The 25,183-nt window shown below is 38.0% G+C and overlaps 2 protein-coding genes across 6 annotated transcripts in view; one reads left to right on the forward strand and one right to left on the reverse strand.

Annotated features, from left to right (window-relative positions):
* LOC125913211 (L-lactate dehydrogenase A chain) overlaps window positions 1–25,183 on the reverse strand; it is a 968,541-nt gene that overhangs the window by 69,792 nt on the left and 873,566 nt on the right. The window lies entirely within an intron of this gene.
* HPS5 (HPS5 biogenesis of lysosomal organelles complex 2 subunit 2) overlaps window positions 1–25,183 on the forward strand; it is a 39,607-nt gene that overhangs the window by 2,014 nt on the left and 12,410 nt on the right. The window contains exons 2-14 of one of the 5 annotated variants that reach the window (XM_049617803.1): window positions 3,559–3,722; window positions 8,964–9,074; window positions 9,246–9,310; window positions 9,776–9,968; window positions 11,310–11,443; window positions 14,925–15,137; window positions 15,425–15,496; window positions 18,933–19,021; window positions 20,975–21,153; window positions 21,607–21,765; window positions 22,357–22,552; window positions 23,226–23,349; window positions 24,289–24,438. In XM_049617803.1, the coding sequence (XP_049473760.1) occupies window positions 3,615–3,722; window positions 8,964–9,074; window positions 9,246–9,310; window positions 9,776–9,968; window positions 11,310–11,443; window positions 14,925–15,137; window positions 15,425–15,496; window positions 18,933–19,021; window positions 20,975–21,153; window positions 21,607–21,765; window positions 22,357–22,552; window positions 23,226–23,349; window positions 24,289–24,438 (1,793 nt within the window). In that variant the 5' untranslated portion in view covers window positions 3,559–3,614. Of the gene's footprint in view, window positions 1–3,558; window positions 3,723–8,963; window positions 9,075–9,245; window positions 9,563–9,775; window positions 9,969–11,309; window positions 11,444–14,924; window positions 15,138–15,424; window positions 15,497–18,932; window positions 19,022–20,974; window positions 21,154–21,606; window positions 21,766–22,356; window positions 22,553–23,225; window positions 23,350–24,288; window positions 24,439–25,183 lie in introns of those variants that run through there. The other 4 variants (XM_049617823.1, XM_049617813.1, XM_049617833.1 and 1 more) reach the window with 4 other exon arrangements.

The following is a 25,183-nucleotide window of genomic DNA, read 5'->3' on the forward strand; positions in this document are numbered from 1 at the left end:
TTTTTTTTTTTAACGTTTATTTATTTTTGAGACAGGGAGAGACAGAGCATGAACAGGGGAGGGTCAGAGAGAGGGAGACACAGAATCTGAAACAGGCCCCAGGCTCTGAGCTGTCAGCACAGAGCCCAACGTGGGGCTCGAACTCACAGACTGTGAGATCATGACCTGAGCCGAAGTCGGACGCTTAACTGACTGAGCCACCCAGGCGCCCCATATACCATCTTAATTCTTAACCATCACCCCGCAACTTCTCTTGAGAACTGACATTGCTGACGCTGTTTCTTTTCCGTTCTCATTTCCCATTAAATATATATTTTTTGAAAATTAGGAACGTGTTTAGTTTTTTTTTACCTCATTAAATTATAACTTGCAGGACACTGAGATCAAGGCCCGATGGCCTATCCACTTCAGAGTTTAAGATCACAAGTGGAAGAGATAGACAATGTGGACTTGATGTCATTCCTTTCCACCTTCTTTAGGATCTTATACCATGGTTTTATCTTTTTCTTGTGTCTTCAGTCTTTTTCATTCTAAAGACTCTTAGCTACTATTTACAAATCTGTTTGAGTCTCTCCTGGTCAGAAAGTCCAGAGAGATTTTCTCCTTTTCCACCAGATTTCTTGAGTAATTGAAAGGCCTTGTCTTTACTACCTTACTACCCACCACTTTTCTTAAGTCTTTGTTTTCTAGGGTGTGCCCACAGCGCTTCACAGAAATTATGTGATTGCCTAACACCAAATCCTTTGATGTCTTTCTGTTGCCTACCAAATTAAAATTTCTTCAGGTTCTTTGGTTTGAAATTAGAAGTGTTTCATGCTTTGTGTTGAATTACTATTCCACTTTTATTTTTCATTACTCTGTTCCTTGTATCCTGTGTCTCAACCAAAAACTAAACTTGTATTCTCCAAATGTATCCTCTGTATTTTTGCTTATTGCTGCCCTTACCCTTTTCCTTCTGATAAAAGCCTATTCGGCTCCAGTGCTGCTTCCCTTAGGAAGTTTTCTACAGTTCCCTTTAACTCAGTGTGAAATGTGATTCTTCTGTCCTTTAAGTTCCAACATAGCATTCTGCTTATGTTTTTCTTATTAGGTGTGTGTGTGCGCACGTGCATGTTCTTTTTCTCCCTGTTTATAAAGTGACTGATTTCCAGAATTATTTTGTCATTTCTACCACTGTGTCTCATATTTCACAAGGAACTCAATAAAATGAATGAGTGAAAAGAATGATAGTTTTTTTCTTAGGTCAAGAATTCTCAAAAGAAGTCTTTTTCAAAGATTTTATTTTATTTTATGTTTATGTTGGAGAGAGAGAGAGTGAAAGAGGCAGAGAGAGGACACAAGAGAATCCCAAGCAGGCTCTGCAATGTCAGTGCAGTGTAGCTCAAACCCACGGACCATGAGATTATGACCTGAGAGGAAATCAAGGGTCGGGATGCTCAACTGACTGAGCCACCCAGGCATCCCTAAAGATTTTAAGTCATCTCTACAGCTGACATGGGCTTGAACTCAAAATTCCAGGTTCAGGAGTTGCATGCTTCACTGACTGACCAACCAGCTGCCCTGGAATTCTTAAATATTTTGAGTATAGGACTACTAAAGATTTGGTTTTCTTTTTGGAATATTATTCTTACACTAAAAATAGTATAACGAAGAGGAGATAAGACTATATTATGTGTATGCAGTAAAAAACATCGTAAGCTTATGTGTGTTTTGCCACTGGAAGGTACGCTCCATGAATGTTAGGACTTTGTTTTGTCCTCTGTTTTATCTCTCCAACCTAGAACAGTGCACAAGTTGGTGCTACTGTAACAACAAACATGAGTTCCCTCCTGTGAGTCAAGGTAGAAACTACAATGGGTAGAGTTGTTGCACAAAGGAAACTTTATTTGCAGCAAACAAGGAGATCACAGGGAATAACTTTCAAAGCCATGACTCCCTGACAAAGAGTGAATGTTTGTTTGTTTTAGAGTTAGAATGAGTATTTGAATAAGGGAGACTTGTCACCTCTGTGTAGAGGCCCACGCATGCTCCTTTAGGAAATATGCTTATATGTACGTAGTATATCATGTAAAGGAGGCTTGTGCTTCTGTTTAGGTGGAGATTTTCATATTCAAATGAGGTAAAAGTAACTGTCCGTCACTCCCTGGATTACTTCGTAGTCCATCTGCACTGGCATGAGTCGGGAGGTGAGCTCAAACTGGTCAGGGTGGTTTGGGCCACCAGAACTCCTAACCAGGCAATTGTTGCTTGAGGGGTTGTTTCAGTTTCCATCACATGATGCTATGCCCCTCCGGTCTTTTGCCTGAGTTAAGAAGTAAGCTGGAAGGAAGAGCTTAAGGAAAAATGTGGGACAGAGGTTGGTAGGAGCAAGCAGGTGAGCAGTAAAGGTCGAGGTTTGGGGTCTTGCTGGTAACACTATGTACATATTTGTTAAATAAATAAGTGAATACATGTTCTGAAAAAAACTGTAAATTAAAAACAAGTATAAGCAGTTGTTTCTGAATTTTTCAGTAGTGTTTGCTTTTTTTTTTTTAACGTTTATTTTGAGAGAGAGTTGGGGGGTGGGGGAGAGGGAGAGAAAATCCCAAGTAGGTTCTGTGTCATCGGTGCAGAAGAGCCTGACACAGGGCTCGATCTCATGAACCCTGAGATCATGACCTGAGCCAAAGCCAAGAGTTGGGCACTCAACCTACTGAGCCACCCAGGTGCCCCTGTAGTGTTTGCTTTTATTCTTAATTTGGCATGTTACAAAAAATGGAGAAAAGTTAAATTAACGGATAAGAATTTTCTTGAATTTTGTTTCTTTTCTGGAAGCTGGTGCAATTTGACAAAAATATACACTTGAGAGTTGCTGAACAGATAACTCTTGTGTTAGTGTACAAAGTCTTCATTGGTTATTTAGCATTTGCTGCTTTGTATTCCTATTCCTATTCATTCCTATCAGTTTTCTTATTGAAGCTCTTACTTTGAGCTTTAATTCTCTGTACCTTACTTCCCACTTAGTAGGTGCATTCATTCATTTAACAGATACTTACTGAGCCCTTGATAGTGTGGAGAAAGAGATCCAGAGGTGTGTTTCTATTGAGCACAGTTAAATTATTGGTTGATAACTATTGAATTTGCTCATAAGGGTTTATAGTTTGAAGCCTTTACAGATGTTGCCTTTTAATGAGAGACTCTGAAAGGTAGAGGAAGATTTACAACTCAAAAAGTACAACTGAGGTTGCTATTTTACCAAAGAGGAACTTGACCAATTTTTCTCTTACATCCTCCGTTCTACCTACTCACGCTGTTAGATAAATAGAGTGGGACAGGATTATGGAGGGACCTTGAGAATCTGGGCTTGATTGTCTGGGAGCTTCAGAGTCAGGGAATGATACAGTACACGCTGATGGTTGCACATAATGTTATCTATGTGTGTTTTCTTTCCTCGTAGATGCTAAGTACCTCCAAAGTAGGGATCCTTGTTCCTTTCTCCTGTTTCTCCATGGTCTCCATATATCCATTAAATGCTTGCTAACTAAGCAAGGAGCTTCTAAAAATTATATTTTTTTGCAGGTTTTCTTCAGGAATACTGTGCCTGTTACTCAACGTAGTTTCACCTTTCCAGCTAAATGACTTTTGTGCCAGTGATACCGGAGTCCTACAGCCATGTACTGGCAGAATTTGAGTCTCTGGATCCATTACTTTCAGCCCTGAGGCTGGACTCCAGTCGTCTGAAGGTGAATTTCTTGATCTGTGTATCTGTTTCATGTTCATATTTGTATATTTTGTGCACACTGTTATATATGCTCCCTGCCATCTAGTTCTTTATGTTTAATGGAATCATGGGTATTCTTCCCTGTGCTAGTAATACCTTACATACAAGTAGCATGTTCATAGGTCTTTCTTTTTTCTTTTTTTTTTGTATTAAAAAGATTTTTTTTTATATTTGAGAGAGCGAGAGGGAGACAGAGTGTGAGTGGGGGAGGGGCAGAGAGCAAGAGGGAGACACAGAATCTGAAGCAGGCTCCAGGCTCTGAGCTGTCGGCACAGAGCCTGATATGGGGCTCAAGCCCACAAACCGTGAGAACGTTTCTTGAGCCAAAGTTGGATGCTTAACTGACTGAGCCACTCAGGCGCCCCAACTCTTTCTTTTTCTTTTTTTTTTTTTAACTTGTTTTTTTATTTTTTTAAATTTACTTCCAAATTAGCATACAGTGCAACAATGATTTCAGGAGTAGATTCCTTAATGCCCCTTACCTATTTAGCCCATCCACCCTCCCAAAACCCCTCCCGTAACCCTCAGTTTGTTCTCCATATTTATGAGTCTCTTCTCTTTTGTTCCCCTCACTGTTTTTATATTATTTTTGTTTCCCTTCCCTTATGTTCATCTGTTTTGTCTCTTAAAGTCCTCAGATGAGTGAAGTGATAACGATTTTTGTCTTTCTCTGACTGACTAATTTCACTTAGCATCATACCCTCCACTTCTATCCACATAGTTGCAAATGGCAAAATTTCATTCTTTTTGATTGCTGAGTAATAAATACTCCATTGTATATCTATACCACATCTTTTTTATCCATTCATCCATTGGTGGACATTTGGGCTCTTCCCATACTTTGGCTATTGTTGATAGTGCTGCTATAAACATGGGGGTGCACGTGTCCCTTCGAAACAGCACACCTGTATCCCGTGGATAAATGCCTAATAGTGCAATTGCTGGGTGGTAGGGTAGTTCTATTTTTAGTTTTTTGAGGAACCTCCATACTGTTTTCCAGAGTGGCTGCACCAACTTGCATTCCCTTCCCAACTCTTTCTTGATTTACTTTCTGAGCTATCATTTGCTTTCCCATTCTTGAGAACCATGATATTGATTGGTCAGATTTTTTTTTTCCTTCACAATAATCTTGCTGTTTTCCCTAAGAAAGTAATGTATTTGGTTGAAAATAAATAGTATAAATGAGTATACCATGTTGCATTTTAAGCATCATGGACCACTGCAGTTATACTAAGCTCATTACAGAACAAGGAGTTTGATATACCCTCCATTTTAGGGAACAGAGCAAAAGCCATTAGCTGTGTGGGATAAAGTATGTGCTTCCCTCAAACCCTGAGTTCTTTTGATAAACTCAGGAATGACATAGTGAAGAACAAATCTTATGACCAATTCCAAAATAATTTCATTCTTATACTTTTGCTCCCCTACCCCAGTAATTTTCTAGCCTCTAAGCAGAAGAGTAGGATGTAATAGGCAAAGTGATATGAGCAACACTCATGAGGGGTTGATTTCAGTTAGACTTTTTTTTTTTTTTTTTTTAAGTTTATTTTTGAGAGAGAGAATGAGCAGGGGAGGGGCAGAGTGAAAGAATCCCAAGCAGGCTCTGTGCTGTTAGAGCAGAGCCTGACACAGGGCTTGAACTCACGAACCATGAAATCATGACCTGAGCTGAAATCAATAGTTGGATGCTTAACCGACTGAGCCACCCAGGCGCCCGTCTTTAATCCATTTTGACTTTATTTTTCTGTAGGTGAAAGAAAGTGGTCCGGTTTCATTCTTTGCCTGTTGCTGTCTAGAGTCCTCAATACCATTTGTTGAAGAGTGTCTGTTTCCCATTTATTCCTCCTTTGTTGAAGATTAATTGACCATATAATTGTACTTTTATTTCTGGGTTTTCTGTTCTATTCCCTTGATCTGTGTGTCTATTGTAGTTCCATGCAAAATTTAGGATGGGTTGTTCTAGTTCTGTGAAAAATGCTGTTGGTGTTTTGATAGGGATTGCATTTAAACTATAGATTGCTTTGAATAGTAGAAACATTTTAACAATATTCTGTCAATCCATGAGCATGGAATATCTTTTCATTTCTTTGCATCGTCTTGAATTTTTTTTATCAGTGTTTTATATAGTTTTCAGAGTACAGCATTTTCACCTGTTTGGTTAAATTTATTCCTAGATATTTTATTGTTTTAGGGGTAGTTGTAAATGGGATTGTTTTCTTAATTTCACTTTCTGCTGCTTCATTGTTAGTGTATAGGAATGCAAAAGATTTCTGTACATTGATTTTGTATCCTGTTAGTTTACTATTCATTCATTTATCATTTCTCCTGGTTTTCATTTATCAGTTTTAGTGGTTTTTTGGTGGTGTCTTTAGTGTTTTCTCTATATAGTAACATGTTATCTGCAAATAGTGGGAGTTTTACTTTTTCCATACCAATTTGGATGCCTTCTATTTTTTTATGTTGTCTAATAGCCGTGTCTAGGACTTCCAGTATTATGTTGAATAAAAGTGGTGAGAGTGGATATCCTTGTCTTGTTCCTGACCTTAAGGGGAAAGCTCTGTTTTTCACCATTAAGAATGATGTTGGCTGTGGGTTTTTCATATAAGGTCCTTATTGTGTTGAGGTATGTTCCCTCTAGACCTACTTTGCAGAGGGTTTTTATCATGAATGGATGTTGTACTTTGGCAAATGCTTTTTCTCCATCTGTTGAAATAATTATATGGTTTTATCCTCTTATTGATGTGATGTGTCACATTGTTTGTGAATATTGAACCATTCTTGTATCCTGGGACTAAGTCCCACTTGATAAAGATATAATATTTTTTTGATGTGTTCTTGGATTCAGCTTGCTAATATTTTGTTGAGGATATTTGCATCGATATTCATGAGAGATATTGAACTGTAGGTTTTTGTTTTTGTTTTTGTTTTTTTGTGGTGTTTTTATCTGGTTTTGGTATCAGGGTGATACTGGCTTCATAGAATGAATTTGGAAATTTTTCTTCCTCTTGTATTTTTTGGAACAATTTGAGAAGAATAGGTATTAACTCTTTTTTTTAATGTTTGACAGAATTTGCCTGTGAAGCCATCTGGTCCTGGACTTTTTGTTTGTTGTGAGTTTCTTATTACTGATTTAATTATTTTGCTGGTAATTGGTCTCTTTAGATTTTCTATTTCCTCCTACTTTAATTTGGGGAGGTTATACATTTCTAAGAACTTATCCATTTCTTTCAAGTTGTCCAATTTGTTGACATACAGGTTTTTATAATATTTTGATATAATTGCTTGTATTTCTATGGTGTTAGTTGTGATTTTTCCTCTTTCATTAGTGGCTTTGTTTATTTGGGTTCTCTCTCTTTTTTTTAATGAGTCTGGCTACAGGTTTGTCAATTTTGTTGATCTTTTCAAAGAACCAGCTCCTGAGAGCCCCTGGTTTGAGTGTCTGACTCTTGATTTTGGCTCAGGTCATGATCCCAGGGTTGTGGGATCAAGCCCCACCTTGGGCTCTGTGAGCATGGAGCCTGCTTAAGATTCTCCTTCTCTCTCTCTCTGTCTCTCTCTCTCTCTCTCCCCCTTCTTCTCTCCCCCACTTGCACGCATGCACTCTCTCTCTCTCTCTTAAACACACACACACACACACACACACACACACTCAAAGAACCAGCTCCTGGATTCATTGATCTGCTGTATTGTTTTTTTAGTTTCTATATCATTTATTTCTGCTCTGATCTTTATTATTTCCTTCCTTTTCCTGGGTTTGGGTTTTATTCTTCTTTTTCTAGCTCTTTTAGGTGTGAGGTTATTCTTCCTGCTTCTTGAGGTAGGCCTGTATTGCTATAAACTGCCTTCTTGGAACTTCTTTTGCTGCATCCCAAAGATTTTGGACTGTTGTGTTTTCATTTTCATTTGTTTCCAGTAATTTTTAATTTCTTCTTTAATTTCTTGTTTGATCCATTCATTGTTTAGTAGCATGTTATTTAACCTCCCTGTATTGTGCTCTTTCCAAATTTTTTCTTGTGATTGATTTCTAGTTTCATAGTATTGTGGTCAGAAAAGATGCATGGTATGACTTCAATTTTTTGAATTTGTTGAGACTTGTTTTGTGGCCTAATGTGTAATCTATTCTGGAGAATGTTCCATGTGCACTTGAAAAGAATGTTGCATTCTGCTGTTTTAGGGTGGAATTTCCTGAAGATGTCTGTTAAATTCATCTATTCCAGTGTGTCAAAGCCCCTGTTTCCTTGTTGATTTTCTATTTGGATGATATGTCCATTGATCTAAGTCAGGTGTTCCAGTCCCCTGCTATTATTATGTCACTGTATGTGTATATAGTGTATATGTATTTGTACGCACACACACACACACACACACACACACACACACAGACACACACACACTATTAATATATATATTGATTGTTTCCCAATGGCTTTCTTTTTTTCTAACTCTTCCTTTTACCTGGTAAGGTAAACCTTTCTAAGAAACCCCAGCAGGCTTAGTCTTATTAGCTGGAGTTTAGTCAGATAGCTCTCACTAGCTTCAGGAAAAACTGAGTAAATGAATATTTAGATTTTCCAGCTTCTGTGGTGGAAAGCAAGGTTGAAGAGGGTTGGGAGTGTCTGTTCATCAGCAAAGCAACAAATTTTGCCACAGGGTGTTGGGCACAGCATGGCCACTGTTTTCTGTGGTAGATAAGGAAAGGAATTAGCAGGCTGAGGGTCTAACAGCATAGTGACCTGCATCTGTGTCCTCTGTAGTCTCACCCATTCTAAAAGCTGTGGGTGATTTGTGTGCTAATTATGTGGACTAGAAATGATTCAAGTGAGTAAATGGTTAAAGCGTTGCTTTATCCCCTGGGGACTTACTTGGTCTTTCATCTTTGTGGTCAGCAGTGGAATGATTTAGCCAAATTACACAAAAGATGAATGATCTGATAACTGGATTTTGCCAAGGGAAAATTACTCATTTGTATAATTGAGCCTATTCAGTCATTTTGAGATTCAGTTAAAAATTTAAAACTACAATGTTCTGTCTGTGTCTTCTGCTCGAATGAGAAGCTGAGTGCCATAACATGGTGTCCAGCTGGGCAGGAAGTGGGGTGGGGGAGGAACCTGCTACACAGATCTTAGTATTTATGTCTAGTAGTTTCTTTTATTTAGTTACGTGACTACGATCACCTCACCCTTGTCTGTTTACATGTTTTCAGTGCACGAGCATAGCTGTGTCTCGGAAATGGCTGGCTTTGGGCAGTTCGGGAGGAGGACTCAATCTCATTCAGAAGGAAGGCTGGAAGCACAGGCTTTTTCTTTCACACAGGGTAAGCTTAATTAATCATAGTTCTGTCATACCATTCGGAGTATCTTTCATAGATCCCAATTTCTCCATTATGAATAATCATTTGGAGTAAAAGAGGAATGTAAATCTTGAGATTTAAAAGTAAAAAATTACCATTTTTGAGAAGCCTAATATTTTTCCTTTTGTGTTCTAGGAAGGTGCAATTTCTCAGGTTGCCTGTTGTTTACATGATGATGATTATGTTGCTGTAGCTACCAGGTAAGAAACTGCTTTAAAATTATCTGATCTTTTCTAAATACATTTTAAATTGACAAGCCCTAGTTATGTGTTTTTTAGGGTGGCTAACCATCCTGGTTTGTCTACGACTGTCCCAATTTTAGCACTGAAAGTCCTGAGTCCTAAGGAAATCTCTCAGTTCCCAGCAAACCAGGACAGACATTTGGTCACCCTATGGTTTATGGAAAATGTCAGTATGACACAACAACATTTCAGTGGCCTTAAAAGCGAAAGGTAACAGAGATAATTTAGAACATCTTAAGTTCTCTTGTACTGGATTTGTGGACTAAAGAAAGGAAATCAGTACCTTGACTTCCTACTTCCTACTTTTTTCTAAACAAACAGGAGTTTGCATATATATTTAATATAACTGATACTGTGATACAAATAATATTGTACCTTTTTGACCCTTGCCAAAAATTTGCTTCTGTGATTCAATTCTTACAGTCAAGGTCTCGTAGTTATTTGGGAATTAAATCAGGAGCGTCGTGGGAAACCAGAACGAATTTATGTGTCTTCAGAACACAAAGGCCGAAAAGTTACAGCTCTCTGTTGGGATACAGCTATTCTTAGAGTTTTTGTAGGTGATCATATGGGGAAAGTTTCTGCCATCAAACTCAACACTTCTAAACAAGTAAAGGTGAGAGCCAGTCCAATTCTTTGTGTATGTGGTGAGATAGAAGATATTAACAGAATTTCAGTTGAGGGGCACAATTTTATCTACTCTTTCTTGGGGGACTGATCTAGAGCCCACACTATTAATTTTGTGGAGAACTGTTTATGTGTAGCCTGGTTTAGCTTAATACTGTTGCAGGATGGCTTCTGTGAGCTAACTTCAATAATATGCACATTGTCTATTACAGTACTCTGTAACTTACCTATATGGTTCACTTAAATAAAGCATTACTACTAAACTGTTAATAAGATAAGATGCCGCTTTATTAGTTGTGTGAATAAAATGACAAACATAGAAATGGTACTACTTGCCCAGGCTCCTATTCTCTTGGTCCCTGATTGGAAGAAACTCATGAGTCTAGGTATATTTTTTTTACAATGGATGTAACTTACTGTGAACTGAATCTTAAAGGCACCTCCTGGATTGTGCTCAGCTGCACGGGTCCCAGGCTTCCTGCCAAAGTTGTTGCAGTAGAAGGGTTGAGTATCAGGTTACCCTGACAGAATGCTCCAGTCTCTCATTAAGGCAGAGCAGACCAGGGGTGCCTAGGTGGCTCAGTTGGTTAAGTGTCCGACTTAGTTTCAGCTCAGGTCTTGACCTCATGGTTCATAAGAGCTCCACATCAGGCCTTGTGCTGATAACACAGAGCCTGGTTGGATTTCTCTTTCTCCCTCTCTCTCTCTGCCCGTTCCTCGCTTGTGTTCTCTCTCTCTTTCTAACTTAAAAAAAAAAGGCAGAGCAGACCAACTTCTTACAGTCCCTCTCCTCCAGGACTGTTAAAATGGGGAACTTGGCTTATTTCTATTTAGGATCTTGGCAAAAAAGAAATCTAACTACCATTGGCTAAATTATTTTATTTTAATTAACATATCAGAATATTCTTCTGGTTTGATCATGGTGACCCTTCAAAGTTGCCACTTGATTCCTAACATATTTTTGATCCCAAATATAGTTGGAACATTATAGGTAGTATAGTCCTAATTTGTCTTTTTTCCGAAGGAAGAAGTACTGTCTTCTGTGTGACAAAATTCTCTCACATGTTCCAAAACTTGTTTCACCTTGTTATTCCAATTTCTAAGATTAGATAACCAGAAACAGTCTTAAGAATTGTCTTCTACAGTTACGTAACAAATTATTTCACAGAACCTTTAAATGACTGAAGCTTTGATATCCTAACAGGCAAATTAAATTTTGACCCATTAAATTTTTTTATTTTGCTGTCCAAAGTTATTTTCACTTAGAAGGTAAAGGAGGTCACATGTATACGTAAAGATAAATCTTCTTTCCTTATCGTGTCTTTTTTAGGCAGCTGCTGCTTTTGTGATGTTTCCTGTTCAGACAATAACAACAGTTGACTCCTGTGTTGTCCAGTTAGATTATTTGGATGGAAGACTACTTATATCCTCACTTACTCGATCCTTCTTGTGTGACACTGAGAGGTATATTGACCAACTGTGGGTCATAGGTTATGCAGAATTCTAGAACTTTCGGAGACTTAGAAGTCATTTAGTCCAAACCCCTCAGTTCAGTAATACAGATGTTAATGAGGAACAAGCTGTGTGCAAGCTGATGTTAGGGAGTAGGAAAGACATAGAGGAGACTGAGCCAGTGGGCGACGAAGACAGATGTTCACTTAACTCTCCATGAAGTGTGGTCAAAGAGCTATGAGGGAAGGCCAAACAAAGGCCTGTTTTGATATGGGGAATCAGGAAGTCTTCCTTGATTAAATTTGTTGTTGTTTAGATTTGTTGTGTTTAGTAGAATGTTACTAATGGGTAAAACTGGGTGAAGAATAAGAACTTTGTGAATATCTATTTTATTGAAATCTCAAGGGTGGAGTTAAGTTTCAGTGAATGGCAAAGACGTGTATTGGAGGTAGCTGTGAAACACCAGAACAGAAACATCTTGGAATCAGTATTATGTGTGACTGTGCTGAAGTTCCTCAGCCATTCTCACTGCAGGGAAATTTTCACTGGTGGTTCTTTTTTCCCCACTACCATATTCTTTAGGACCAGCCACTCTTTAAACTATTTATTAAGGAGAACTTTGAGCATACATAAAAGAATTGTATATTGAACCCCCATGAACCCACCAGCCAGCTTCAATAATTTTGATGATGATTTTGGTAGGCTAAATTTGGAGTAAAACAGGAAGGAAGGGACATTGTAGCAGGAAGGAACAGTCTCTTGTGGAAAAGTGAGAAAGAATTGGGCATATTTTAAAACCTTCCAGTCTGGCGTAGTAAGTAGGGGAGTTGTGGAAGATCAAGTTGGTAAATTGGCTCCACAGTGAGAGTGACAGCCTTAAATGTCACATTAATTAGGTGGGGTTTTAGATCATTTTAAGAAGTGTGCTTAAAGAATAGCAGGGTTTGAAAATTGATTTCATTAGAACTATCCAGGCTTGGAAAGTCTTTATGTATTTCCAGGATTTCATGTATCTGTTAGAAGTCTGCTATTTTAGAAAGCAGGAGTTGTTTATTACAAAAGGTTTGAAGGAGTGTTTGCTGACTGTCAGGGATGGTAGAGGGAAGGTTGGGAAGAAGGCGTACTTTGTATTTATTTTTTTGGATGGGAAAGGCACGTGGGAAGGAGGCCAGTTATAGCAGGTGGTAGGTGTGTGATATCAGAGAACCTAGCTGGATAGCAGAGAGGCAATGGTCAGTTTACATGAAATTCATGGGAAGGAGGATGTATCTGGTTCTGACTTGTTTCAGACTATATACATCAGTGAAGTTAGACTTGGAGAACTGGAGATCACCTAGTGCCACCCTTTCATTCTTGGAGCTTGTCTGACATCACACAGCTGAGAAGAGACAGGCGAGACTACAACCTTTCTGTCTTGATTCAGTGCCCTTGCTCTTAACCTCACAGTTACCTCATACATCCTTTGACGTTGGACCTTTGGTCATTAACTCCACACTTGAGATTTTGGGGAAGTATTTGTTAGCTTCACCAAATTGATAACTATTCTTCATCTGTAGGTTTCCAAGTTTACAAAGTGGCCCCGTGTAGAAAGCTATATGATAGACTTTATAAAACAAAGACCTAAGTAAGTAGAGGTTTATTTTTCCTTCTGTGCAGTGGAATTGCTGATCTTCATTTTCCCATTTCACAGGGATGTAGCTAGAGTTGGTTATGAGAATAACCTAGATTCTGCTGCTAAAATAACACATTCTAGAAATGCCCACTTCCTGTTAGCTAGAATTCAGTTTGGGGGGACATGAATAGTACAATAATTTTAAAAATTCATTTATGTTTAATTTTTTTTTTGTTTGTTTCAACTTATATTCCCTCCCAACAAAAAGCATTAAAAAAAATAAAAAATAAAAACAACGGGGGCTCCTAGTAACTAACGGAAGTGATAGATAGGAATGTGCTTCTCTTGCCCGCCACTGGCTACTTTGTCAATATCATTGATGAGCAAGGTGGAACCTGGGAAGAAATAGAAGAAATAGAAACAAAGAACTATGGTATAGTGGAGAGAACACTGACTAATGGAAACTGGAAATATGGTTTCAAATTCTGGTTCTGCCACTTTTTAAACCTTGCTAAATGTTGGTTTCCCCATCCAGAATAGTAGAGATAGTATTAACTAAGATAACATATATGACATACTTCATCTTATGCCTGTTACATATTGTTTGAAAATGTAGAAATCAAGGTTAATGAGCATACAAATAAACAAATTGCCTGTATTTGTTCAATCAACAAACATTTACTGCACTCTTCTGGACCCTTAGTATTGTATTAAGCACCATAGAAGATATAAAGTAAGCAAGAAATATATTTTATTTCCCAAGTAAGGAATATAAGTAGTAAATCCATAGCTTCTTAGATTGCTCTGTATACATTTCAAAGCACTTTCATATCCATGTTCTCGTGGTACACATAGTTCTCACAGTTTTTCATAGTACTAAAGCTGATGTTACTTTTTACCCATGAAAACAGGTAAGTACAGGGATATTGAATCATCTAAGGTCACCTAGTAAATTCACACTAGAGGGCATATTAGGTCATTCTCTAATAGAAGAGTTTGAGTGCATGGAGCACTATAATGTAGTTAATGCTCTCTGTGGGTCAGACACTGTGCTGTACATTGGGAATTTAAAGAAGAGAAACAAATGGCCTTTGTCTTAAGAAAAGTCATAATCTATTGTTCAGAGACACAGTTGCCATATATAAGGTGGTAAGTGCCATGGGAAGCGTGTAATTCAGCTTATGGACATCAGTGAAGTCTCTTGTGGAAGAATGGTGAAGTCTTGAAGAATACTTAAGTAAAGCAGGTTTTAGGAAGAGATTATCACCTTCCATTGTTCCCAGGCAGTGTACTAAGCACTTTTGTGTATTTAGGTCGTGTAATCATAAGGAAACAGAATGTTCAAAGTTAGAGTTTCAGAAGGACTTGGCATTTTGAGGAAAGAGCAAAGAGTTTACTGGGTGTTTGTGGCAGGAGAATGGCTGGAAGACAGGGTTGGAGAGGTAGCTTAGTAACTTCCATGGAGTGTCCAAAGAACCTTTTGCAAGGTGATTTTGCAAGGTGATTTGCAAGGGATAGATTTTAAACCACTTTATAATAGGATTTAAGGATATATGCAATGGTTTGCTAGCACTCATTTTGTAGATTTGAAAGGGGCCTTCACATGAATTCTGAGCCCCTCATTCTGTGGATAATAAACTGAGCACTAATGTGAAGTGGTTTGCTTCCTGTTACAGAAATCGTTAATGGCAAATCAGAGCCAAAACCCTATTTTGACCTTTCCATGCTGCCGTTCTTTCCAATATATTGCTAATACGAATACAGAGAGGATATTTTGGGTGCGGTTATTATGGCCATAAGGTTATTATGTCCATTAGTAGTGCCGTTTGTTTTTGACTTTTTTATAAGTAAACGTGCTTTCTTTTCTTTTGGGGGGATTAGAGAAAAATTTTGGAAAATCGGAAGCAAGGAAAGAGATGGAGAATATGGAGCTTGTTTCTTCCCTGGAAGATGTTCTGCGGGCCAGCAACCCCTAATATATTGTGCTCGCCCTGGCTCTAGGATGTGGGAAGTGAACTTTGATGGTGAAGTTATAAGCACACATCAGTTTAAGAAACTCCTCTCGTCACCACCTCTCCCTGTGATTACTCTAAGGTAATGATTTGTATTGCTGATAGGGACTATCTGAGGAATTTACATGCAGGAGTTCGGTTGAAATCTCTGATATTCTAGACGCATTAAAGATTATGCTTTCTAAAAGTGAAGTCGAATTTTTACTCAAGATTTAGAGAAACCAAAAAGCCTTTAACCAGCTATCTTTGATATGATTAAAGTAGATTGAATACAGGCAGATGAGTTAGATGCTGCAAAACTTTTCCTACGTAGGGAACAGCATACTTTTTTGTTGTGGTTAATTCATTAACAGACTGTTTACTTCCTAGATCTGAACCTCAGTATGATCATACAGTTGGATCTTCCCAGTCTTTGTCTTTCCCCAAACTCTTGCACCTTAGGTAAGTTTCTCCTTTTCATGTTCAAAAAAAAAAAAAATGAGCACTTAACTTTGTCTCTTTGTTTCTTGTTCACAGGTGGTTTTTTAAACGTTGTTTTTGTACTAAGATATTTTTGGAAAATTAGGAAATGACTATGTTACATGACGTGTTCTAAGAGGAATAAAAAGATCATAGAAGTATGCTTCTTTTTTTGTTGTTTCAAATTGACCTAAACCAATTGGACAGTCTATAATTGTCAGGGAACTTCTGACAGTTAGAGCTAAGAACTGTCAGTACTCTTTTCTTTTCATAACCTCCCCTGCCTGGTGGGAGGTTAAAATGAAAGCAAGTCTCAGACTGAAGTCAGCCACACAGATGTATGCTTCTTAGCAAGTAGGCACAAAAATAATTGTAGAACTTGTTCTTGTAAGCTTGGTGAACTTTCAGCTTCTGTCCTTTAGGTGCTCCGACAAGTACCTTGCATGAAAGATCTGTACATTCAGCTGTATTCTAACATCAGGGTTCAGCTACCCTTCCAGCAGGATTAGGGGCAGCACACAGAGTCACTAAAGGCTGGGTTTGCCAATTCTTACACCTTGTTCTTCAAGCATGGGGGTGCCAATGTATGATTTCTAGCCAGTCTGTATATCTTGAGGTCATTTCATCAATGGATATTATTTCCAGTATCCCTTAAGCTAACATGTTAAGATCTCTAATGCAGATTCAGAGAATGTTATTTAGAGATTGTTTTACGGTGGTCTGTTATAGGGACTGCTGATTGGGTTCTTTCAAAGGCTAACTAACCGCTCTTAGAATGTGATTTTTTAAAAAAAACTTTAGAAACGTGAACTAATTGCCCCTAACTAATGTAGGTATATGTCACACTGCCTACACTGACGTATTTCACATTAAATTATAAATTCATAAATCACGTTAGTAAATTCATGATTCTCCCTGAAAATTAGGTAAAGCATAAAGAGTTTTTAATACTCTTCCTTTATGGTAGTTTTTACGATTTCTAATTACATATTCATACAGCATTTACGTTTGTCTTACTCTTAGAGGGTAAGTTCTATAAGGGCCTTGTTTCTATTTGGTTCATTATATTATTCGTAGTGCTTGGCATAGCATCTGGTACATAGACACTTCTGACTGTGATGTGATATGTGAGGAAGTCCTTTACTCAAGGGTGTGTTTTCTAATGGCAAGACCATGGTCTGCTTGGCTCTTCTGGTAGAGTTACTCTTTTGAGTTAAGCTATTTAAAGCTCCTGTTACAGTTTCTGCCATAGCAAACAAAGCCCTTGATGATCTGGCTGTGCCTACTCTTCAGCTTAAGCAATAATTAATGCCAGTTTGAAGCCTTTGCAGACTCTTCCAGCAGGCTTAGATTAGACACTTACTCCTGGGCACTATTGTCACCCTTTTTCATTCCTCTGTCACCACCCCTATTTCACTGTACTTTGAATATCCATCCCAGCACCAGATTGTCAACTCCTTTGCTGTGGGCACAGTGTTAGTCACATAGTAAGCTCTCAAGTAATAGCTCAATTAAAGAATTCAATGAAGATTTTTTTTTTTTTTAAATCATGAGTAGAAGGGCTTTTTGTTCCTGTTTGTTTCCTTTTCCCCCCTCACCTATACACTTGTGTCCTATGGTAACCTTTACTGTTACACCCACAAATCCCACAGGGAGGCAAATTTATATGCTTAGTTTTCTTTTGGGTAAATAGTATCCCTTTTCCCTCCTTGAGTTTTTAACCAATGCTCTTAGGCTGCATTCTAGTCCCTTTATTATCAAAGAAAGGACAAGGGGATGAGGGATGTGTAAATTACAAAGTATCAGCTTTTACCTGAACCTCTCTCCTAAGATTTCCTAAGGAATCTTTTCAAGCCGAGTATCACTTTCAGTGTCAAAATCATGATCTTATAACTCTACTCAGGGGTCCTCTGGCCTCTTGCTTTTTTCTCCTCTGGCTCCTGAAGGTAGCCTTCCAATTTTTCTTCCTCTGGATTAGCATTCTGACCATTTCTTCCATCTTTGTGTCAAAGATTATTTTCCCATAGCGACAGTGATCTGGTCTTATATTGGCAAGATGTTTAATATTTGTGTGAGGATCCAGTTCCTGTTAAATACCACTCCTAGTTTCATAGCCACATAGTACCATGTTTAGTACTCTTGGGGGTATAAAGGAAAAAAATGTTCCTGTTTTTAAGATTATAATTTGTTGGAGAGATGTGGTATTTCTACAAAAATCTGAACAATAATAAAGAAAAAGGGTTCCAACAGTGCGGTACGTGACTAAGTGCCATATGAACAGGGTTGACAAGAAGTAGGATGAGTGCAGGAGGAAGAGTAGTTGCCCTCGGCTCTCGGCTCTTGGAGGATTCCAGAGGGGCGTGGCGCTTCTGTGATCCTTGGGAAATGGCTAGAGTGAGAGTATTACAAGCTCGGCCACCCTGACCAAGGAGAAGAAACAGAGTTTACCAGTGGTATATGAGAAATAGTAGCAGCCTTGAGAGGGTAAATGAGATATATAAGCAAAGGAGTATGAAAGAAATGAGAGACGTGGAGAGTAGCAGAGGACTGGGGAAGGAGGTGGACCAACAAAGTGCAGTGTCCCGGAGTCCAGGGAGGTGAGATTCAGGAAGGAACAGTCCGTGGGGTTTGGCCCCTGCATGAGGATCAAGAAGAAAGGATAAGGAAGGGTTATTTCATTTGGCATTTAGGAAATCTATGACTTTTTGAAAATGCAGTTTCGTGGAATAATCAGGATTCTAGATAATAATAGTTGGTAGATGGGTCAGTGAGGATAAATGAGAGAAAAAGTACATTCTGTGAGGTAGAGGGAGAAAAGTCCAGGTTTTGGAGACAGACTGTCCTTGGGCATATTATTTAAGTTTTAAGTGTTTATTTGTAAGAAAAAAGGAAAAAACACTTCTATCTTGATGGGCTGCCACAAGGTTAGATAATAGGTAGGGCCTTTGATAAAGCTCCTGGCAGATAGTGGACCAGGAGTTTTCAACCTTTTATTGCCTGCTCACAACTACGGACATCAAAATATTACCATCCCTAAAAGTGTTTCACTAGAGCAGTGATTTGTGGTGAGGTATGTCATCTGTTTTAAATGTGCCCATTTCATACTAGTTATGGGGAATTCGGCTGCTTTAACAAACATTAGTAAGATAACAGCCTTTTCTTTTTCTAGAAGATTTTTAGTGTATGTATCTAAATTTTTCCCAGTTTGGCATCATATTTTTTAGGGGGCTTTTGCTACAGACATAAAAGGGGTGTCAGGACTTGATTAACTGGATCACTGTTGTGATTTTTTTTTTTTTTTTGTACAGTCTCAATTTACTTTTATAGCTGATGTGAGGGTCTGAGTTCAGGGAATTGTATCACAAACTTCTGTATCCAAGCAAACTAGAATTCTCTTAACTTCTCTTTTCTTTTGCAGTGAGCACTGTGTGGTGACGTGGACAGAAAGAGGAATTTATATTTTCATTCCTCAGAATGTTCAAGTTCTTCTTTGGAGTGAAATCAAAGGTAATTGTATTTTTCTTCCTTATGTAATTTTTAATCTCATGCTTGTGAAGGATTTAGTTATTGTAGGAGAATTCATTTGCAGTGTGAAAAGTAGAGAAATAGAATGAGGTGACATTTCTTATAAAGGTTAACATCATAGACATTTCCCGCCATAAGGTATAATCCAAGCATCCACTTGTGAATTTGTGGTCAGTTATTTAGTTTTTCATGGGTAGTTTTAAATACAGTTTCCATTTATTCTTTAATATTAGAAACCACTGCTAAGGATTGAATGAGTTCATCTTTTCCTTCTGTTTACCCTGAATTTTGATGCCTGTTGGAAGTCTTGCTTGAACTTCCATTTTGTGTCTTAATAGTTTGAGGTTCAAGAAGTCCTTGTGAGAGCAACAGCATTTTATGTGGCTGAGGCAGAGAAAGTCAATCTCTATGTTTTTTTAGTTTAAACCAGAAATAGAAGACATCTAGCTGTGTTAGCATTGCTACTCAGAGAGTGTATCTTATCTTTTTGGGTCATTTTCTACCTTGTAAAAATATAAAAAAGAGGAACCATTATTTACCAATCTGATCAATATTGATTTCTTGTGGATTAAGTTCACTAAGCTTGTCCCTTTAAAACGAGTTTGTTTTTTCAAAAAATGACATATACACTGTATAAGTTTAAGGCATACAAAGTATTGATGTGATACAGTTACACAGTTAACCCCTGAACAACGTGGGAGTGAGGGGCACAGACAAGTCGAAAATCTGCATGTAGCTTTTGACTCCCCACAAACTTAACTACTAATAGCCTACTGTTCATCTGAAGCCTTACTGATAACATAGTTTACATACTTTGTATGTTACATGTATTATTTGCTGTATTCTTACAATAAAGCTAGAGAAGAAAAAATGTTAAAATCATAAGAAAGAAAATAGATTTACCGTAATATATTTATTGAAAAAAATTCACATATCATTGGACCTGTGCAGTTCAAACTCATGTTGTTAAAGGGTCAACTATATATTGTGATGATTACTATCTTTTATGATGAGAACATTTAATATTTAGTCTCTTAGCAGCTTTGCAGTATATGATACATTATTGTTAACTATAACCACAATGCTGTGTGTGCGTTAGATCTCTAGAACTTATTTGTCTTCTAACTTTGTACCCCTTGACCAACATCCACTACCCCTCCAGCCCCTGGTTACCACCATTCTACTCTGCTTCTACTTGTTTGGCTTTTTTTAGATTGTACCTATAAGTGATATCAAAAACTAGTTTTTTAAGTCCTTTCGTGATGTTCTGCCAAGACAGGTATTTTTCTCATGAATTGTTTGTCAGTGTACATGCTGTGTTAAAAATCCATTCATTGACGCTAGATTGTAACTCTCAGAACTGTTGTAGTCTGGCCTCTAATGTAGAGTGCTCTTTTGAAGTCCCAATTCCTTTTCATAGAAAGTAGCATTTTATTTTTTTATTTATTTTATTATTACTTTTCAAAATTCCAGTGTAGTTAACATACAGTTTAATATTAGTTTCAGGTGTACAGTATAGTGATTCAGCAGTTCCATACATCACCCCAGTGCTCATCAGGACAAGTACACTCTTTAATCCCCATCACCTATTTCACCCATCCCCCACCCACTTCCCCTCTGGTACCCATCAGTGTGTTCTCTATAGTTGAGAGGCTGTTTCTTTGTCTTTCTCTCTTTCCTTTGCTCATTTGTTTTGTTCAGAACAGATTTTAACCATAGAATTTTAGATTAAACAGATGCGTTTGTCTCTTATTTTTTTAGAAGTGTCTAAAAATATGATTTCTTCATTGAAATGCAAGTATAAATGAGACGAAATTCAGTCAAGTCAAACTCATTGTAAAAAAATGAATTTCTTAGAATAATTGCAGCCCTTGCCAAAATGGAAAAGGAATATTTGCTTAAACTTCTGTGTGTTCACCCCTGTGGTTTTTGTAGATATTCAGGATGTGGCCGTCTACAAGAATGAGCTGTTCTGTTTGCACCTGAATGGGAAAGTCTCACATCTTTCTCTGTTATCTGTGGAACGCTGTGTGGAGCGCCTGCTGAGGAGAGGCCTGTGGAACCTGGCGGCTTGCACCTGCTGTCTTTTCCAGAACTCTATCATTGCCAGCAGAGTGAGTCAGAGAGCTTACATACTCATCTCGGTTGTTAAAACCACCCTAGCCTGCAGGATTGTGTTACAAAGTTGCTTGTCTTTATTAGCAAATGAAGCCCCCATAAATCCCTACAGGAAGCATGGCATATAAATCTAGGGGTGGGTGGAGGGTAAGAAAAAGAAAAAAAGAAAAAGGGAATACTTCCCACTTAAAAGAAAATTAAATTTTCTCATAAACTTACTTGAATTTCAGACCTTGTTTTAAGGGGGAATGATTGTGTGTAATAGCATTTAATTCTTAATTTCTAAGATAATTCTCATTAACTCTTTTACTACCTTGTTAAACCTTTTTAAAGCAACTTTGAGGTTTTATGTTCTCTGTTAGATCTCTTTCAGTATATTGGCCACTGAATTTAGATTTCATTATAAATAGTAAGCTATTCTACTTGGTTTCTACTTACCCTTTCATTAGGGAAGAAAATCTTTGACTGTGGATAAGTTGGAGCATTTGAAATCTCAGCTGGACCTCACAACCTATAGTGATCTGATTTCTCAACTGGAAGAATTGATCTTAAAATTCGAACCTTTGGATTCAGCTTGCAGCAGTAGAAGAAGTTCCATTTCATCACATGTAGGTATTTTTACTTTTCAAAGGGTTTATCTGTACAGTAAGGCTTTTCTTCCTCAGGTTGTACTCCTATATCTCTTGAGATCCCAAAGCTTATCTTGTTTCCATGTGATAGATTTAGAGAGAGGGGAGAGTTGTCAAGAGGGGGCTTTCTTTCAGCCGTTGGGCAGCCCTATGAAGCCTCCACTTAGGTATGTCTTGGAGCCATATTTTGTTTCGTCATTGTTTATTATATTCTGTTTTAGTACCTCATGTAGCTTCCAGCACAAGTTAAGTTGCTCCTAATCTGTGATTTCAGATGCTTCATGCTAATTTGAGTCATAGTGCAGCTCAGGGTTGTCTTCGTGACTCCCCATTCTCACAGCCAGGATTCATGGAGGCAAGCTAGAGAAAGATGTTAGTGTGACGTCATCAGCATGTGAGGGTGGTCCAGCTGCCAGAAGCCTAAACCTTGCTCACCAGTTTGTTCTATTAAGCCATAATTGTTGTTATTGACTTGCTACTTACTCTTGTTGGTTTTTCTCTTTAAAAACCATTTTTGTGTTATGAAGGAAAGTTTTATTTTGATTTTTTTGGGATTCTTTTTATTTTTAGGAAAGTTTCAGCATCTTGGACTCCGGTATTTATCGTATCATTAGTAGTAGAAGAAGCAGTCAGTCAGATGAAGACTCTTGTTCTCTTCACAGCCAAACTCTCTCAGAAGATGAGAGACTCAAAGAATTCACCTCACATCAAGAAGAGGACCAACCGGATCAGAGTTGGAGCTCACATGGGAATGAAGGTGATAATGGTGCGTTTTGTTGGTTGCTGACATGAAGCAGTTATATTCTGTGACTTCTCTTTGCCGGGATTAACTTGTGCATTGAGTTTTCTCCATGGTGTTAATAATTTTTATTATGTTGACAGACTTTCCACTCAAACATGTCGATCTGTTTGTCATAGAAGAATGGGTTTAGGTTTAGTTGTATTTTTCCCCTTCCTGTTTAGGTGAATATTGATACAGTCTGTAATTTTAATCACACATCAAAATGCTGCAAGAGTTAAGAAAGGAAGTCATTAATCAAAGGAGCAGAACAATTTTATCTTGACTAACCAAATTATTTTCCATCAGGAATGAAAAATTACTACAGTTTTGGAGGCCATTGCCTTCACTTTTCGATGTTCGAGTATTCCTGTGACTCAACTGTTGAGAAGAGCTTAATAAAGACTCTAAACTTCTTTTTGACTTATGGGGATTCAGGGTTAGTAGGCAAATGAAGGTACCTGCCTCAGTGTTTTATATGTGGACCATCCCGTGCATCTTGTAAACCTGTGTTCTGCTCATTTGTATCTGGCTCAGTTGTGATTTCGGTATTGAATCCTTCATTTCCTTTGGTTTATTCATTTCAGAATTTTTTTAAAGATTAAAAAAAACTCCAGTGTGATTAAATTTTGTTTCTTTTTCCCCTGATTACATTCATCAGACAGTGTTTCCCATGTTCCCGTGACGTTTGAGACAGATAAGAATGAAACATTCCTTTCCTTCAGCATTCCATTACCATTTCGTTCTCCTTCTCCTCTTGTGTCTCTTCAGGCGGTCAAGGAAAGGTAAACTCATTAGTCCTGTCCCTTAATCCTGTTTCTGGTTTCATTTCAGTTGTCACATTAGGTACTTTTGTGCTGAGGATGGAAAGACATTTTGAATAAGAAAAAACAAGTCTCTAGGTTATTTCTCATATAGCCTGTTATTTCCATCTTCAACAGTTTAGCTTCCCTCTTTGGGTAGTTGGGTATTTGGGTTGTTACAAATGTGTCTTCCATCCCAAACAGAGTAACATTTTGAAAAATCTGTTTTTTCCTCATCCCTGATACTAACAGTTTCCATATATCATTAGTCATTTTTTTTTTTTTATCCTTTCAGTTCGCACTCAGAATTGGAGACTCTTTGGAAGTCTTTCCAACTACTCCATGGGCCTAGAATTGGCATTCCAGTTTGAGAGCAAAGACTTGTATAGCTACTTAACCACTTATCTGAGTCTTACTGGATACTGGTTTTTTTTGTTTTTTTTTTTTAATTCCAGTAGAGTTAACATACAGTGTTGTATTACTTTCAGGTGTACAGTATAATGATTCACTTACCAGATATGGTTTTGCTTGTAAAGGAGGTTATATTATGACTAGTTAGCCACTGAATTTCATGAAGAAATTCTGTTAATTCGCTGGGCAGTATGGGGCAGGTGGTTACATGGCCTCCTTTGCCTAAGTTACAGAAACATTGCAGACATAGCTGGAGTTAAAGACTTTTTCTTTAGCACTGAATCAAGGCAGTTTAGTAAATGAAGTGAATTTTTATTATATTGTATGTTTTATGTGGGTCTTATGTGAAATATGTAGCTGATTAAGAAAGTTGCTATAAGTATAGTCTTTATTAAGTCCAAGTTGCTTTTCTAGGACTAATGGGAACAGAGAGAACTCAGGTACTGAATTTTTTGTTCTTGGGAGTAATGAGGTGTTTTTCATATTAGTCTTTTGGTATTTGACTTCCAGTGTCTCTAGCTTTGTACGTAAAACTACTGAGAAGATTGGCACCCTTCATACAGGCCCTGATTTGAAAATAAGACCAGAACCCAGGGGTGATGAGCAGTTATGTGAAGAGGATATGAGTCCAGTCACTTGCCCAAAAGAAGAAGACACTGAGTAAGCTCTTACATATAAATCTGGGTAAATTCTAGAGGACTGAGCTGTCATTTTGCAGAAAGCCATAGAGAAGGCACACATTAGAGAAGGCACACATCTGACCCTGTTCATTATAGATTGTGTAGCTCATAAAAAATGTGAACACCATAAAGTAAGTGTTGGAAAATGACACCTACCCATAGCAAGTCTGTTGAGAGAGAGTTTTAATTTAGCACCTCTTTCATCTGTCCTCTGCACAACATCCCTCCCCTCCAAATCTCTTCAAACTTCTGGGATGTTAGAGAAGACTATTAGATTAAGAGTAGGATTACCAAAGATCTAGGCCTTGTCCTTGCTGTGCTTCTGACTAGCGTGTGGCCTTGGGTAAGTCACTAATGCTCTCTGGCCTGTAGGATGAGAGCATTGGCATTGATGTCATGTCAGCATGATATGCTGGTGGCATAATCCTTATGTAGTGGGGTTGTAGCAGAGCCTGTGGTCTGGCACAGTGTGAAATGTCTTGTCCATCTGGTCTCTGCCTTAACTCACAGTTCATAGGATCTGAGCATTGGAAGCACACCAGCTCAGTACTCACCCAGGAATTGAGACACCCACAGGCCCAGTTGTAGGTAGACAGATAATATAGGATAATTTTCTGAATGCTTACATTTACAGGAAAAAAAGTACAGGTATTGTTGTGGCATTTAAGGCAATCCTCACTCTGACCTTAGCCCACCTTTCCAGCCTCATTTCCAACTGCATGCTT

This window comes from Panthera uncia, chromosome D1 (genome assembly GCF_023721935.1).
Source record: "Panthera uncia isolate 11264 chromosome D1, Puncia_PCG_1.0, whole genome shotgun sequence".
Lineage (NCBI taxonomy): Eukaryota > Metazoa > Chordata > Mammalia > Carnivora > Felidae > Panthera > Panthera uncia.